The 17,191-nt window shown below is 39.1% G+C and overlaps 1 protein-coding gene across 1 annotated transcript in view; it reads right to left on the bottom strand.

Moving 5' to 3' along the window:
• The window catches only part of Epha4 (EPH receptor A4), a 140,400-nt gene that overhangs the window by 11,723 nt on the left and 111,486 nt on the right, over positions 1 to 17,191 (bottom strand). Inside the window, exons 9-14 of the mRNA XM_005395504.1 lie at positions 11,027 to 11,085; positions 10,307 to 10,420; positions 9,868 to 10,053; positions 5,498 to 5,559; positions 4,837 to 5,046; positions 2,651 to 2,800 (exon numbers count right to left, since the gene is read on the bottom strand). Of these exons, the coding sequence (XP_005395561.1) occupies positions 2,651 to 2,800; positions 4,837 to 5,046; positions 5,498 to 5,559; positions 9,868 to 10,053; positions 10,307 to 10,420; positions 11,027 to 11,085 (781 nt within the window). The remainder of the gene's footprint in view (positions 1 to 2,650; positions 2,801 to 4,836; positions 5,047 to 5,497; positions 5,560 to 9,867; positions 10,054 to 10,306; positions 10,421 to 11,026; positions 11,086 to 17,191) is intronic.

Here is a 17,191-nt window from a genome sequence, read left to right as displayed (position 1 = left end):
ACTTCATAATTTCTTGGCCACTCATAAGCTTTGTTGATGAGTAACACTGAGATTCTGGAAACTCTATTATTTGTTTGGGAGTTTAAAGTTTTGTCTGTCTCAAATCAGCACTTTTGTTTTGCTTCATTTGATTATTTTATTTTCCTGCAGAAATAATTGCTGCTGGAGAAACAGTGGCCATGGAAATGCCAGTGACCACACTGAACCCATCCAGTGGGTCCATTGAGTGCTCAAAAGTTGGCTTTCAACTGAAGTTAATTGAGCTGGCTTCAGTTTCTGTCTGCCAATTTGACTGTTGTATTCTTAACTAGCAAACTAGTTTGACAATCATCTTTGGATTGATTAACCCCTTTGATCTTTTCTCTCTCTTGTATTTTGTGACATCTCATTCTATTATCTACTTCTCCAAGGTGGAACTGTCTATGCTATCTCATTTTATTCTAGTTATTTGTAGCAATTACACTAGGTCACTTTGATCCTTTGACTTTTTTCTTCTTTTTTTCTTCTGAGGTATATGGTATTGACTCTAAAGTTGTTGAAAACATTTTACATTGAATTGACAAGAATGCAAGCAACGTTGGACTGCTGGTAGGGTAACTCAATTTGTTGTAACTGCCCAGATTGATTAATACTCTCTCAGAAGCCCTCTATTCACTACCAGCTTGGAAGACAGCTTGTGGGTTACCAAAGCAAATTTTCTCAGTTTACTGCTGAATATTACAAAGGGGCAAAGGATTCAAACAAACAAAAAATGTTTGACATATTTTCCACAGTTACTTTTCTGCAGCGAGTACTACCCAGGAAGGTCATTCTCCAGATTCATTTCCTATTGATTCCTGTTCTACCCAGAATCTAGCATTGAGAGACAAATATATGTGAATGACAGATCAATATTACTGGTGAACAAAAATGGCTTTAGATGATTTTCTTCATGGATAAAGGCAGAAATATAGATAATATGTAAAATAGTCAATTGTCTTAATATAACATAGGAACTGTCAAAGTTGCAGATCTCAAAATATTTAGAGCCCTGACACAGATATCTTTTTATTTATTTATTTTTTTGTCTTTTTGAGACAGGGTCTCGCTATGCAGTTCAGGCTGGCCTTGAGCTCACTTTGTAGCCCAGGCTGGTCTTGAACTCACAATGATCCTCCTGCCTCTGTCTCCCAAGTGCTGAGAATTACAGGCATGAGCCATCACGCCTAGCACTGGTATCTTTATATATGGTACACTTGGAACATTTAGTCATGTCTCTCAATTGGAATAAATGAAAGTTAAGTATCAAATAATTACATCAATATATGCACGATTTGTTCATTTAGGTTTTTTGTCTTTGTCCTTCTAAGGGTCTGTAACCTGCATCCAAATGTTGACATAAGAGGCTACTTGAAGGTATCTGCACTGAGTAATCACATCGAATTAAAGATCACACACCGTTCACTTCCAGTCTTTTTCCAGCTTGCAATTATCTGTCAATGAGGCTGGCTGTTCTATCTCTCTCCCCAACCACTACGGCTCTTCTTTATGAATTACAGATAATACAATAGCGATACTACCCTTCCCTCTAATCTGGATATTCACAGTGGAGAATTCTTCTTGCTCCACTGGTGATGGAGTGCATCGGTTTCTCTACAGCTCTGAACATTCTTTTACTGACCAGGCAGCCTGCATTCTATTTATGTGCGTGCACCTGGTTCTTTGTATGATTGCCAGGGCTTTGTAACTTCCTGTTCCTTCAGGAAAGCCAGACAGCATTGCACATTGGAAAGTTTTAAAAACAAGTTTTTGCTAAAATATAATTTTAATTGATAACCTAAATACCTTCCACTTGTAAATACCTCAATGATTATTTTCCTTGTACATAAAAAAAAAAAGAGTGAGGTGCTAAAGTATAGATGGTCATTTTATTTTGATGGGAGTTTCTAAGCCCTTTATACCTAACTAAAACTTTTCCAGAATTAGCTCAAATGTGTTCTAGGAAGACCTCTGATCTAGGGCTCTTTGTTTTGATTTTTCCTTTCTTACTGGAGATGTTTGTAATTAAATTCTATTACTCTGGAATCTTATTAGTGTCATTATTGAATGCTTTTCTGAAATTGCAGGCATCGTGGATACTCCCTTATGAACTAGTCCAGATGGTACATTTAAAGGGATGTGCATAATTTACAAAGGGTCATTTAGTGAAGCTTTATTTTAGAGTCCTCAAGGGGCAAGCTCTAATTACAACTATGCCAGCTTTAAAATATTCACTAATTTTCTGTCAATAAACCTTTCGTGTCAATTTTACCACATGTGGATTTTGTTTTCTGGTAATCTTTACTACATTTTGTTAAAATTCAAACATTAATTTTGTTTTAGTATGGTACTGAACGTTCACCAGATAAAAACATTATCCTATTTTGTTTATGATCAATATCTATTTGTCTATCTCTCTCCTTCCCACACTATACCATGGAAGCTGTTTAATTCTGATCGTTGTAATCAAAAGTCATTTTTGGTCATAATTAAAACTAGGTTACTACATATATTTATATTAAGATCCTCGAATTTATATTATTTCAACTCAAGTGCTCAGTTGATCACGCAGTGAAGCAGAACTTCCTGAATCTCAATGAAAAGCCATATATTTCAGAACACCGAGACTCACATCTTGATTGGACATATCCCAGTAGGGTCTCTCTCCATACGACATCACTTCCCACATAACGATTCCATAGCTCCATACATCACTTGCTGATGTGAATTTACGATAGGCAATTGCTTCTGGCGCAGTCCACCGGATAGGAATCTTGCCACCCTGTGAGCATTTAAGCCATAAGTTATCCCCTAAGTGCATTACTGATGTGCCATTTTCATTTCTGAATGGAGTCACTACCTGCCAGGCAGGACAACAGCATTCTTGAGATAACTCTCCTAACAATAATACGAGCCTTGTTTATTTTAACTAAAGTCTTCCAGTTTGAGACGGTTCTCCTCATATGTTTTCTTTACTCATAGGGAAGTGACCAAGTAATCTGTCTTAATTACTTTTTTAAAAGCCAACCTATTATCTGAGCTCTGCTTTAAGGCAGTATTGCAGAAGAAAGGGAAAAACCTAAAGGTTTAGCAAAGTACATATGTTATCCAGAGTGGATCAAAGGGTATGCAGTTGACACTTGCTTTAACACTTTCTTCGTGCATTCTTTTTCCCAGCAGCACAAGGGTAATGCTAATACTGTCTCAGAAATACACAGTAAAGGAGGATAAATATGAAAGTTGCTGCCTATCACACTGTCTTCCTAGAAGGATATAGCAAAAGACTGATGCTTAACACATCTAGAAGAAATACATTAATGAGCTCTTAAAGGACGCCAGATATAAACTATTACTGAATTGAATAGAGGAAAGGCAGTTTTAGTTACTATTTAATTTTTTAAAACACTCACAAAAATCGGAAACCAGCAATACATTACCAAGGAAATGTTTAAATTGCTGCTGCTTATTTTTTTTAACCTCCGCTGTCTCTTGTTTATCTTTATGCATAAAGTATTTTTAATTTAGTTCCTGATTTTCTAAGGCTCTATCTGAGGAAATGAACTCAACTTGAGTACAGATCCTTGAGCTACCCAAGCAGTCCTGGTTTAAAGTTTTTCTTTAGGTTTCATTAAGGCTACCAAACACAACAATGGATGTCCCTGGGAACTGCTTTGATATACTACGGTTTACTCTGAAAACCCATTGTAGGATGCTTGGACAGCCTCTCTTCCTTAAATATTTGGCTAAGGCTTTATCTATGTTAATGTATCATTTTAGAAGCCTGCTTTCCCTTCTCTCTTTGACTACTCAGAAAAAATAAAAAGATCTTTCGTCTCCACAAAAAGGTATTCTTTACTAAATCAATGGACTTGGAATCCAAAAGAGGATATGTATAAGAATCAAAACTGCAGCAAAGAAATTGAATACTACCCAAAAACCTAAATAATCAACCAACTAACCAATCAAACAAACAAAAACCCTCCAGTGCTTGGAACTGCAAATGTAAAATGTTGAGTGTTAAGGGGGGAAAATGGCTAGTTACTGTCTACCTCATGGATTTTAACAGTGTCAGCCTTAATAGCCAGTAACTGTTTTATGGTTCTGTGTTTATTCCATTAGTGTTTTATATTCAGATTGTCAGCCTAAGATAGCAGTGCCATTAACTGTATACTGAATACTCTTAACTATGCCCTAATCCACGCTTATCTACCAGTAGTAAAATGAAGGCCATTAGATGCTGGAAATCCTTGCATAGTGTAAATGTTTTATAAATCCTGTATATACATTCTCAGATTCCATAGCCAAACAAGCAGAAATACTACTGTCTTGTTTAGAATAAAAATTTTAAAAATAAAAATAAAAAAGAGCCAAAGAGAAAATCTCAGACAGACAAGAATTAAAAGAGAAAATAAGAAAGGGAAAAAAGAAAGTAAAAGTGTAAATGTTGTACATTCTGTTACTCCGGATTTTCATAGTAACGGATCATTTGTTTCGTAAATTACCTTTTATATTTGCTTCACATTCAGTTAAATTTTAAAGACACCCTCTTATTACTCGTTAGAATACTTTGCCCAAGAAATTTCAGAGGAGAAAGAATTTAATTTGATTGTAGTTTGTGGCTCTGTAAAATGATTATGCCATTAGTCTACTTCAAAATTCCTTCTTTGTAAACATGATTTAAAAAGGGATGCAGAGACAGGAAGAGGTTTTAGAGGATAAGGAAGCAAAATAAAACAAAACACCAAGGCCTGAACATCAAGGGGAAAAGACAGGGCCTGTTTCATCAGAGGGGAAGCCCAGGCGGCAAATCGCGCTCACCCTAGTGGTATAAGCTGCTTCAGGGTCATCCTCTAGCACTCGTGACATGCCAAAATCGGACACTTTGCAGACCAAGTTGCTGTTTACCAGGATGTTCCGTGCAGCCAGGTCACGATGCACATAGCTCATGTCAGATAGGTACTTCATTCCAGACCCAATACCACGAAGCATGCCCACCAGCTGAATGATTGTAAATCTGCCGTCATTCTTCTGGACAGGAAAGCAATGGAGAGAAATCCTATTAGGATCAGGCCAAATTAATTATCAACCTGCATTTATTACTGAGTCTTTGTGTGATATCTGTATCCGGTATGCAATGAAACTCAACATTATTTCCAGGCCGTTCGGACCAAAGTCACTAATTCACTCCTAGAGTGCACTGTGGGAGCTGGGTTTGCTTCCTGTGACAGATGGAAATTCTCCAAGTGTAATGAATCCACGGCTCAAACAGCTTCACGATACAAGAATAAATCAAATACTTCCCTCATTGCCCATGGATTATTTAATAGCCTTAAAAACCACATCATTCTCTATTTCTTCTCTCCTTCCTTCGCTGTGTTCAAAAAGTCCATGAGAACAACCAAACAGAATGGATAAGGAATTCTGTTAAGAGTTTTCTAAATACTCATACTCTTGGATTTAGTATAAAATAGACACATACCCTGAGGAAGGCATCCAAAGAGCCATTCTCCATGTACTCTGTTATGATCATTACTGGTTTACCTAGAGTTTTCAGAAAGAAAAACAAAAACCCTTGATGAGCGGTGCAGTTAATGAGATAAAAATGGGCTGCGCACAATTTTACTGCCAAGACACCTGTCTTGTGTGATCTAATTTAATTAAAACAAGCCAAGCTTATGCCTCAGCTGTGGGGAGCTGGGGATGAAATATTAAAAGGACGAGTAGGCTTGAATTCCATCTGGAAGGTTAACCCTTTGGGTGGCTCGTTGACAAGGTCTTTAACTAAAGTGGCCTCTGGTGTCCACAGAGCACGGGAATGGATAATTGCTCTCTCAAGCAAAAGGGGGGAACGTTAATGGCCAGGCCTGTCTCAATGTGAAAAAAATCTTTAGGATAATTAATTTATTTTGTCCCCAGAAGAGCCACTTGTGTGATGCTAAAGAAGTCAATGGACAGAGGGAACCTGTTTTCTTTACTTAGGGAAACCCACGTTTCAAGAGGCAGGAATGGTGTTGAATATTTCATGTTTCAGACACATCTGAAAACCCAGCCATCTTCTCTATTGTCTTGCTCTGGTCAGGGCCTTTAGCCTTTCTCTTTGTTTACGCTGTCTATAAATAAACTTGTTTCATTTCCTTCCTTGAACTACCCACCTTGAAAAACCATCACAGAAAATATTCAGTAAATTATTTCGTCTGAGATAGGAATTTGAATTCAGTACTAGAACATTCTCAGAACATTCTCCCTACTTTAGCAAAGAAATCAAAATGATTTCATACTCTGGGTGCAGCTGGAGGGATAGGTAACACTTTCATTCCTCTTTAGTTCTCTTTCTGAGGACCTTAGGTGCTCAGAACCGTGCTTTAGTTTCTTTTATTTTGGGGTAGGGGGGGAGGTACTGGAGATCAAATTCATGACCTTGCACTTGCCAGGCAGGCGTTTATGCCACTGAGCTATATCTCCCAGCCCAGAAATTTCAGATGACAACCATAGCACAGGGCCCTTTGGAGTTCAGGATCCTTTTTTTTTTTTTTTTTTTTTTTTTTTTTTTGAGTTTTTTTTTTTTTTTTTTTTTTTTTTTTGGCTTTTTGGTCATAGAACTTTTTTTTTGGTACCAGGAATCGAACTCAGGACCTTACACTTGCCAGGCAGGTGCTTGTGCTACTGAGCTATATCCCCAGCCCTTAGTTTCTTAATCACTGCCAGTGGATGCAAAGTCTGGAATCCTTTCTTTCTAAGGAGTATTGTTTGGAGAATAGAGGGTGATAATCCTTTATTTCTTACTAAAAGAAAAGTAAAAGTGTCAAGAGTCCATAAAAGATTTCCTTGGATGAAAATAAAACATCAGTTTAATAAATCAAAAAATACACATTTTTATTGCTGTACATGCTAATTGTTTGGATTTAAGTCATTCAGTCAGAGAAAATGGGCTGGGACGTTTCTTTGCTGAAAAGCACCCATTATTTTATTTTATTTTTTTTTATTTTTTATTTTTTTGGTTTTTCTCCGGTACCGGGAACCGAACTCACGACCTTGCGCTTGCCAGGCAGGCGCTTTGCTGCTGAGCTAAATCCCCAGCCCCTTATTTTACTAAACTAATATATTTCCATCCAGAGATGCTGATGGCTAATAACTTCTGGAGTAATAAGGAGGGAAAATATCTTCATTTTATAGGCAAAAATATCCCCCCACCCTCCGTACTGGGAATTGAACTCATGACCTTGAGCTTGCCAGGCAGGCGCTGTTCCACTGAGCTACATCCCCAGCCCCTATAGGCAAAAATATTGAAGGGAAGAAGTATTTAACTTCAATGAAGTCCAATTTATTCTTTGATTGCCTTTCAGAGGGCTCAGAGATCATTCAGAGACAAACATTTTGAATTAGCAGACAATAAATACCATGGAGAGCATATTTCAGTTAAGAAATAAAGTTTGTATTTTAAATTAGGCATCTTGGTGCAGACTAAAGGATGGATTAGGGTGGAACACTAGTGCCTCTTTACCCATACATCTGCATCTCAGGCGCTGGATAGATCAAATGCATCTCAGTGAGATTTAATTAACCTGCCTCAATCAAAAGATACTTTGTCAACTACCGAGGAAAGGCTGACTCTCCTGGCCAAGTGTTAACAGCTACTTCCATTTCACCAGATCCCTCTGGAGCTTCGGAGAAAAGACTGGAAGATCCAAAAGGAACGGAAGAGGAAGAAGAATTTATGGTCCTCCTGCCAATTTAGAAAGTTACCCAAGTAACTGTTGGTAATGACTTCACACTCTTCCATTCTCCCCTTTCACCCTCACACCTCCCCAGTCTGACGCTCGGCGCCATCTTCACAATTTTCCCACATTCCTTCTTCTGTTTATTAAAAGTATCTATTTGTCAGGGTCTTTACGAGCTCTACAAGAGAAATAAAGATGACCGTCTCCATCAGCAGAAGGGCTTATAAAATTGCCCTAGGCCATGCTCATGGATGCAGGTGGCTCTTTGCCTGCAACAGGCAGGGATGCGGGGGGGAGGGATGGGGCAGCATCTCCGGAGGAAATTTTAAATCACTTTAATTCAGTGACAACTGCATTATGCAAATGCACCCAGTCGTTTATAACAGTTACAGCTGTAATAGCGATGCCTTTTAGAGGTGCGGTGGGACTTTAATACAAAGATCCCCTGTTTCTTCCTTTTGCTGCCGAGGTACTATGAAAATCACTGTCTGCAGCAGAAGAAACACCCCAAGCTGAACAGAGCCTCGTTTTTTAGAAAATGGATGTGTAGAAGTATTTAAAGGGAATGTTATCTTTTAATTAAAGTAGCGAAGGGCTCCAAGCAACCCTGAAGACCACAGGCAACAGAAAGAAATCCTGTCTGTAAAACTAATCTGAAAAAGCCAATAGAGCTATTCTATGCTAATTATAGCCCTCACCTTAGGTGGAAAATTATATATGGTTGGCACTAAGTTTCCTTTTTGAAGGATCGTGGCGATGAGGAAAGATATACTTCTTCAGATAAAACAATACTATTTAACACGAGTTTTTTTTTCCCTAAATCTGCCATTATGCTTACCACTCTAAATGTTTTCTTTTATCCCCAACTGACCTTGTAAGGCCAATTCTGTTTTTATCTCATTTGCCAGATGAACAAACTGAAACAGAAAGACTGAACTGTTGATCAATGTCATCTGTTCTACTAGAAGTGCACAGCTGTCTTTTTCACTAGGCCAGTGGTTCCCACAGTGGGCATCTGAACCTGCAGCATGGGCTTCACTTGGGGGAGAGCTTTTGGGAAATGCTACACTAACTCAGGGGTCCTACCTCACCCACCAATGCAAACTTAAAGGCATGAGTTTTAAACAGAAGCTGTTTCAACAAATGTGCCGGAGGATTCTCGTTTAACTTTGAAGACCTCTGAACTAGTTACACTTTCACTATTCAGTAACCGCTCCATTGCTTCTCTGTAAGGATTTTGGGCCTTCTATCCTACTGCCACTGTCTCACTTTTACTCTTTAATGCTTCCCATCTCTGCCTTGTACTTCACACTCTGAAGCAGCATTGTTCCCTCCACTCTGCACCGGTGGGTCCAATAAGAGAAGCCTTGACCTTCCTGAAGACAGAGCTCCGAGCCTACAAGATCCTTGACTCGGCCAAGACTCTAGTCGGTCCTGCAGCACCCGGAACAGCATTGCCTTAAACAGTCACCACTTCAGCTGCCCTGTCCGTGGGGCACTTTTAAGGCTGCTTTAGCCAGCCTTACAGATGTACTTGGGGTTTCTCTGCAAAATGCATCTGTTGAGCTGTGTCGTGTTTTAACTGAAGCGTAGCTCACAGGCTCAGCGAATGCTAATGGACTAAAAGAGGAAGGTTCAGCCAGGTGTTACTGCAAATAGGCACTGAATGGCACCAGCCATAAATCAGGCAGAGCAGACAAGCAAATCCCCCCCAATATAATAAAGATTCTCAAGATTTACTCCGTGCATCTGGAACTGAAGCTTCTGCCCAAGGTGTGTTGAGGTTTTGTTGTGCTTTATATGAAAAGTACTTAAAATTACTTTGGCTCACCATCTGCTTATGCCTACCCTGTGACAGTCAGTGTGGCCTGGCAGAGATTTGAAAGATGGCATTGCGTACCAAAAGTCTGCAATATTAATTTCCCTAAAATCTCATGCAAGCTGTCTTGGAGATAGGGTAACCATACACCTATTTAGTGCTGACTACAAGATTAATGACTTGTCCTACACTGAATTCCTCCTATTAGCAACCAGTGGGTCTGCTCCATCTGTCATTTCCCCCAAAGAAAACATGCGTTTAATTTCCCAGTAACTTCTAGTTTGGCTTTGTAAAGGGAGTGACCCCGCATACATTTGGTGACGACGCCTTCCAAGTGAATTATGTTTGGGTGATCAAACTGTCCCATGATGCTGGCCTCACTCAGGAAGTCTCTCCTCTGCTTGTCTGTATAACCAGCTTTTAGGGTCTTGATGGCCACACAGATCTCTCGCTTGCCAGGCACTTTGAGACGCCCACTGCAGACTTCACCAAACTCACCTTCAGGGGAGAAAAGGAATCCATAATGAGCCAGAAACTCAAGACAGAAGAGCTTTAGAATGGAATCAAAATTTGCAAAAGGTCTTTATTGTGCTATTGTATACATCAAATAAGGAACTCTCATTACACAATATTTACATATATACATGTATATAAGACGTGCATACACATACATACATTTATATAGTTTACATGCATATATTTAAATCCACCAAGATAGCTGATTCATGAAGACAGATATTCAGAGACTTACCAACTCCAATGACTTTTTCGATCTTAATGCAAGATGCATCAATTTCCTTAGCAAATTCTCGAACTGCCTGGTTAGGATCTTCATATGTAAAGGGATCCACGTAAGTTCTGACACCTGAGAAATGAAGATGGGATAGACTGGGCCAACACTTCTCAGAAACCACTAATTAACAGAAGTAGTCTGGCCCTAAAAAATTCTTGACAGGAAAAGTCGGGCTGGCTGTATGGTCTTAGACTTAGACTAAGAAAATGTTGAAGCTTTTGGTCAGGTTTTTATCAGTGGGTAAACAAAGACTTGTCCACTGCTCAAGCGGCCATAGCTCTACTGACTGCTGGGACTGCCTTCACATTTTAAGGATAAGAGTTTAAAAACAACCCATCCCGTGGAGGGGAAAGAAAGTCTGTAAGGAAATGTTGAGAGTGCCAGCTCAATACTGTTATTAAGTCTTGCCACCTAGCTACAAGAATGAGCCAGCTATACCAAAACCTTTTGCAGAGTGTAAGATAAGGACATAGAAGATTCTAAAGCAATTTTTCCACCTTACCCTCGTCTTTAATTACACTTTAAATCATTTGAATCACTTATTTGATATCTTTGAGGTATATTATGTGGACAATTATGTAAATAATAATGGCCATATTAATATTATGTAGACACTTCTGAACTACAGAACAAGACATGCTCTATAAAGAAGATTATTTTTAATACAATGTTTGATACCTTGATTCAAATGTTTCTCTTCATCTGCTTCTTGTTTTGCTTTACTGTATTTACTCCGTCTATTAAAAAAAATTTAAAAGGAAAATTATTTCCCTTCAACACAAATGTGTAGCAAAAGCCATAGATGAGTTCTTTGCTACCACACATATATCAAGCAGATACAGTGCAGATTTCACAGATGAGAAGATTGAGGCTCACAGAGATGAAATAATAAGCCAAACACATTTCTCACCTGGACAGGAAGTTATGACCTCAAGCCAGCCAACCAGAGCCCAGAATCTCTCCTTTTAATCACAATTTTAAACATAAAACAAATAGTTTATAATATAATTTCAAATCCCTAGAGGAAATATCTTATTAAAGATATTTAATAAAGATTGGCTATTTTTCCAAATTATGTACAGATATGTATATTATATATGCATATATTCTGACTTCAAATAAGTTGTCATAGGTAATTCTGCATAAATCGAACGGCAGTGATGTTCAATACATGCTAATATAAGTCCTGTTGTTAAAACTGTGATAACCACTACCATAAAAACTCACATATTAGACTTTTAAAGCAATGTTTTTATTGATTTCAGCTGCTACATATACATTTCTAAATTATTAATAAAAATTTGGATAGTAAATATTTGTTTTATACTGCATTGGATTCCTGAAGAGTTTAGAGAAAACCTGCAGGAGTGAAAGTGGGAAGATTTTGTTTGCTTTGTCCAAGTCTTTTCTGGGTCACTGGTGTATGGTCTCAGCATTTGCAGTCTGCTCCTGTGTCCTTTAGGAATAAATTCTGCTTTTGTCGTAAAGCCTTGGGAATTAGAAAATCCTTAGTTTCTATAAATCTTGAATCAGGGAGACAAATACATGTATTAATTCTATGAGCTAGAAAATCAACTCAAGATTTGGGAATATAATTTTATTTTTTGGAGGTCTGAGAACTGATCCTAGGGCCTTGCGCATGCTAGGTAAACATTCTATCATTGGAATGTCATTGGAATCAGAAGAATATTACAAAGGAGTTGAAAAATAAACTTACTTGATATAGCATTCTAAAGTTTGAGAAACCAAAACCAAATTAGTGAATAAAATGAGTTCACTTATGGCTGTCGAAACGCACAATTTACTTTGGAGTCCATAATGATCTTGTATCATCTTTGAGTTTCAAAGACAAGGTAAGCCAAGCCTCTTAGGAGTGAGGGAGCTAAAGCTCTGAGGTGAGAAGCGAGTCCCCTGAGCCACTGGTCTTGGCAGTGCGGTCCTATCACACAAGCTCACGTCCTCGTTCCTGAACTCTGAACATGCAGGAAGGCAGGATGACCATGCAAAAGAAAACAATGAGCAGAGACCCGAGGAAGCCAGGCAGGAAGCAGCCAGGCAGTCCAACTTGGGGCATCTGTATGAAGCTCCCCTCCCACATTCCTCTTCCAAGTGTCGGCAACATAGGAACCAACTCAGCAATCAGACCCTCCAAGCCTACAGATGTTCCTCTGTGTGGATAATTCCTTGGCAAATAATAATACCTTGTGCTTTCACACTGCATTTAACTTTTCAAAGTGCTCTCATCACATATATTATCTCCTCCTCTAACTGTTTGCAAAGCAGGAACCAGCTTAGTAAAACAGAGACCCCAGTTACTGTGCTTAACTACAAAGAGCATATTTCAGTCCCAAATAATAGCCTGTGTTTCCCTTTGCATTTAAATTTTCAAAGGCCCTTCAGAGGGTCTATTATTTAATTGCATCTTTACAGCAAAGCTATGAAAAGAATCAGGTGGAAAGGCACATATTCAGCTCCACTGTGCAGATGAGGACACAGGGCCAGGGGGCAGGTGAGTAACCCTTGTCCTCTTTCAGCGAGGGCAAAATTGATGGCTCCCCTGCTCAGGCCTAGGACTGGGCAGTACCCGTCCTATTGGAGATATGGTCACAAGATAACGAACAGGCATAACTGTAAGTAATAAACATTTGACACCAGTACACCACTTACATTCAACTGCTCTTAAAATCATTTACTCCATCAAAGAAACTAAGCAGGTTTACATAGCCTAAAATAACTTTATAGGAAAAAGTTACCTCCAATGCACTTCTTCCATTTTCCTCTTTTACAGGAATTGTAAGCATGTTAGGTCCGAGACTACTACAACAACATGTTACATCAGGAAAACATCACAAGGGGCTCCCCAGGGTGCAAGAGGATCCTGCCGGCCACAGGGATTATGTCTTATCAGAGCTCCTAAAGGCTTTATCTAAAATTACATGTATATCTTTCAAATCACTTTTGATCTTGACTACGGATTTAAAGCTCTTTTCTTTAAGCAAATAAACAAACGAACAAACAAATGAATAAATAAATAGAACAAGAGAGCTTTGGGAGCATCACCTAGCCTTCAGCCCCTTCCTGTACCATCAGGGACCAAACCCAGACCTTCAAGCACGTTAGCTAAAGTGCTCTATCACTCAGCCACACACCCTAGCTCGTGGTAGCCACTTTAAATTGTCAGTGAATTAGTGAAAGACCTGGTACTGATGTACAGCCCAGCGGCCTCCAGCTGCCCAGAAGGATGGCTTTCTGCTCTGCATTGTACATGTTCATTAAATGTGGTCAAAGCCAGAGGAAACACAAAATAGCAAAGGTCATTAATTATAAAGCTGACCCACCTATCCTTTCCTTGTCCTTCCAAACATAGAAAGGGAAATGAAATGAGCAGTGAAGGTGTATTTTTAAAGACACTTCCTTACTTGCAGAGTTATTTGGAGGAAAGCTCTTACAAGGGTACAGGGAACGTCGAAAAAGAAACAACAGTATTACTGCTCGAAGGCAAATTGTAGCTATTAGTTCTCTAATAATACCTTGAAAACAGAAATGCCTGCATTCCACTCTACCTTTGTCACCTGATGACCTTTTCTCCTGGGCTCAGAGTAGGACAATGTGGTTCATTATTGCCCCCCAAAAGAAGACCTATTGAAGCTCATTCTTGGGCCAGCCAGTCTAGAGGAACCACCAAGATTACAGAAGAGCAAGCTCTAAATTGACATGCCAGGCAGATCACCTGTATGCCAGAACAAAAGCTTTGTTGAAGATTTTCTAATTATGGAGAAGTGGACAAGCCGATTAAAAAGGGGAAGGAGTGGCGTGGCTTGTTAGTGAATGGTCCAGAAGGAAATATGGAACCTTTCAACAGCAGGAGTGAGGACAAGGGCCCGCTCTGCAGGTGAAGCTGGGAAAGAGTGAAGAGAGCTCGCCCGCAGTCAAAAGGACCCAGTCATAAGTATATTAACCAACACAGTTACGGAACAGCATGAGCCCTCCCAGCCAATGGGTCATTCCTGGCACCTTGACTATTCAATAAAACAAACAGAATAGAGAGGAGAGCGTTAAAAGGCCCCTGCCCAGGCCCTGCTTTTATCAAAATACTAACTTCTCTAATCAAGTGGACAGATTTGATTGATGTGGTTCACTGTTCCAAAACTAATTAGCAAAAGGTAAGTAATTCATTCAGCTGAAGTGCAGATTAAAGAAGACAAAACAGCATAATAACGAGCCTGGCTCCAGGAGGGACCCTTTCCAGTGCTCCGGAGCGTCACTCACAGAGTCACAGAAGCCATCCTTCTTTTTCTTTTCCCTTGAGCTGCAACTGCTCTTGTGCCCAATGATGTCTAAGAGATCTTCACGAGCAACATTTTGAAATGGTTGCAACTGAACTTTCTGACTGCATGCAAGTTGTTTAGAAATGTCCCTGCCGTACCATCTGCCCCCTGATTGTGTGAATTTACATGACTTCATCAGGGCCAATTTAGGCTAACATTTAAGAGTATTCTTTCTTACGTGATCATAATATTGCAGAAAAGAAAATTAGGCATAAGGGAAGATAGATATACACTGAACAGAACTGTTTCAGCATTATGTGAGCTGTGAACTCCAAAGTAGACAAAACTAACTTGCAAACTAACTTTATGTTGTGTGTTAGACTTGCACATTAATTCATAGATTACAAATCACCATGTATACATGTTTGTCAAAGCCATTTCACTTTCTTCTTAAAAATGATTCATTTCTTTTTCTTTAATTAGGTAAAAGGGATATTTTATAACTCTACCATATGTGGAAATACCACCAGCAATCATTAAGTCAGTGTAAAAGCAGCACGGGCTTAGTTATCAGTTAATAGTTCCACAAAAAACCAAGCTGTCCTTAAAAACAAACAAACCAAAATTAGGGGGGCTCTTCTTGTATTGTAGTTATTTTTAAAAATTTTTTATCATGTCTGAACAATAAAATATTATGGGGAGAACAGACTAGCCAAAATCAATCTGAACAATAATATGGTGTGAAAATCAACATAAATAGAAGAAGAGCAGTTGTCAGAGAAATATAAACCCAGATTCAATTGCTAGTTCTGGAAATGGTGACATCATACTTGCATTTTACAATGTCACTAGTACCAGTCATTTTAGAAGCATCTTTAAAAGCAGTGGAGAAAGAGGCCACACTGTAGAGATCATAGATATACACACATGTATACAAGAAAATGGTCCCTTGCTATTAAGAGAATGTGCATGTGTGGACTGGGATAAAATTTCTAGCAACAACATCATAGAGTCACACCTTAAAACCACCTCCGTAGTCAGGACCATGTTGTGCTTTGGCAGTCTGATACCATCCCGAAAGGATAACTTGAATGATGAAGAAAAGCACAGAACAATGAGGTCTACACAAAGTGTCAATTAATCTGCTTGACGTAATGTCAGTGGTAAAAAAAAAAAAAACACAACACATTTAAATCGATGAACTTTTGTATAATCTCCTTTTAAATACATAAATTCATTTCTTCCACCTGAGATCTCTAAATATGTACACATTTAAATTGCACTCCCCCCCCCAAAAAAAAGTGAATCTTTAAAAAAAAAATACTTGGAAATTATTGTGGCTTGCCTTAAGCTCAGACTTTTTAGATTAAATGGAATATAACAAAATAAATAAAAGAGCTGCATTTAGAAATTCAGTAAGGTACTGACTGCCAGCCTGAGGCTGTTTCTTCTTAGGTAACAATTAGCAACAGATTTTTCTCTTTGTGCTCATCAGAAGAACCAACACTATGCTCACCATAGGAACCCTTGCTACTTCTTGAATGTCACATGCCAACAGCAGTGTGGGATCCAGTTTAAGGGGATGCATATAAAGGACTGCTTCCTGCATCCTTTCTGGCATCAACATTGTATGCCTCAAAGAAGCAAGAAGCAGTCCTGCTGGCAGAGCACATGACTCAGATTTTACCACCTTGGGTGTTGAATCTGTTGGCTGATGTCTGGCAAGATTATTTCAGGGGCACCATTTATTACTCTTCACGTGTACTCTCACTAAAAGCCGGGCCGACTTTTGTCCATAGTACCTGTCTTCTCTCTGTTCACCTGTTCTTGTCCCACTTAAACATTTGTAGTCCAAGATAACAGAGCAGACAACCTACATGGGGGGAAGAATTGGCTGAGTGTGCATCAGCTGCCACGAGGCTGTCAGCTACCTGGCTCCAGCCAGCCCTTCCCATGACAGCTTTATGGCTGGCACTAAAGAAGAATCAATATGAGGGCAAGGGGTTGACATTTCATTTTCTAAAAAGTGATCCATTGAGGACCAATCACCAAGCTGTGTTTATCAGCCTTGGGAAGTGACATTTTTTTTTTAATGGGAGAGAAGGGACAGGAATCATCACTGGGTAACTCGACAGGCTCAATTCTCTGAGGAGAGAACTCATAATTGGAAACCCGATGCATCCTGCTATCAATCCTGCCTTATATAATAATGTGATCAATAAAAACAGAAGAGGAATTAAGTCATCAGGCTTAAGGATGCTATTCTCTATAGCCTTGGCTTTTAATAATCTTGTCTCTCTGCACTGTATTTTCATGTTTTGTTTTGTTTTTAAATTTCATCAGTGCCAATGTTTGAAGCAGAACACCCAGAAGAAACTCACAGTGAGGTAACTTATTTCCAGTTACTACAGTTTGACTGCTGTACTGAGGGCTACTTAAAATAAAAAATGGAAAAAAAACATAAACGTAAGGCAAGCTGGATTGCAGCTACAGAACGTTCCCAAGCAATACCAAAGAAATGGTCAGGACACAGAATAAACTCTACTCTGCTGCTGAGCATCATGGGGCACTGGAT

The sequence above is a fragment of the Chinchilla lanigera genome, unplaced genomic scaffold (genome assembly GCF_000276665.1).
Source record: "Chinchilla lanigera isolate Chin_1 unplaced genomic scaffold, ChiLan1.0 scaffold00052, whole genome shotgun sequence".
In the NCBI taxonomy this organism is placed as follows: Eukaryota; Metazoa; Chordata; class Mammalia; order Rodentia; family Chinchillidae; genus Chinchilla; species Chinchilla lanigera.
Note: the sequence above shows the minus strand (reverse complement) of the source record. Positions and strands in the feature narration are given on the sequence as shown.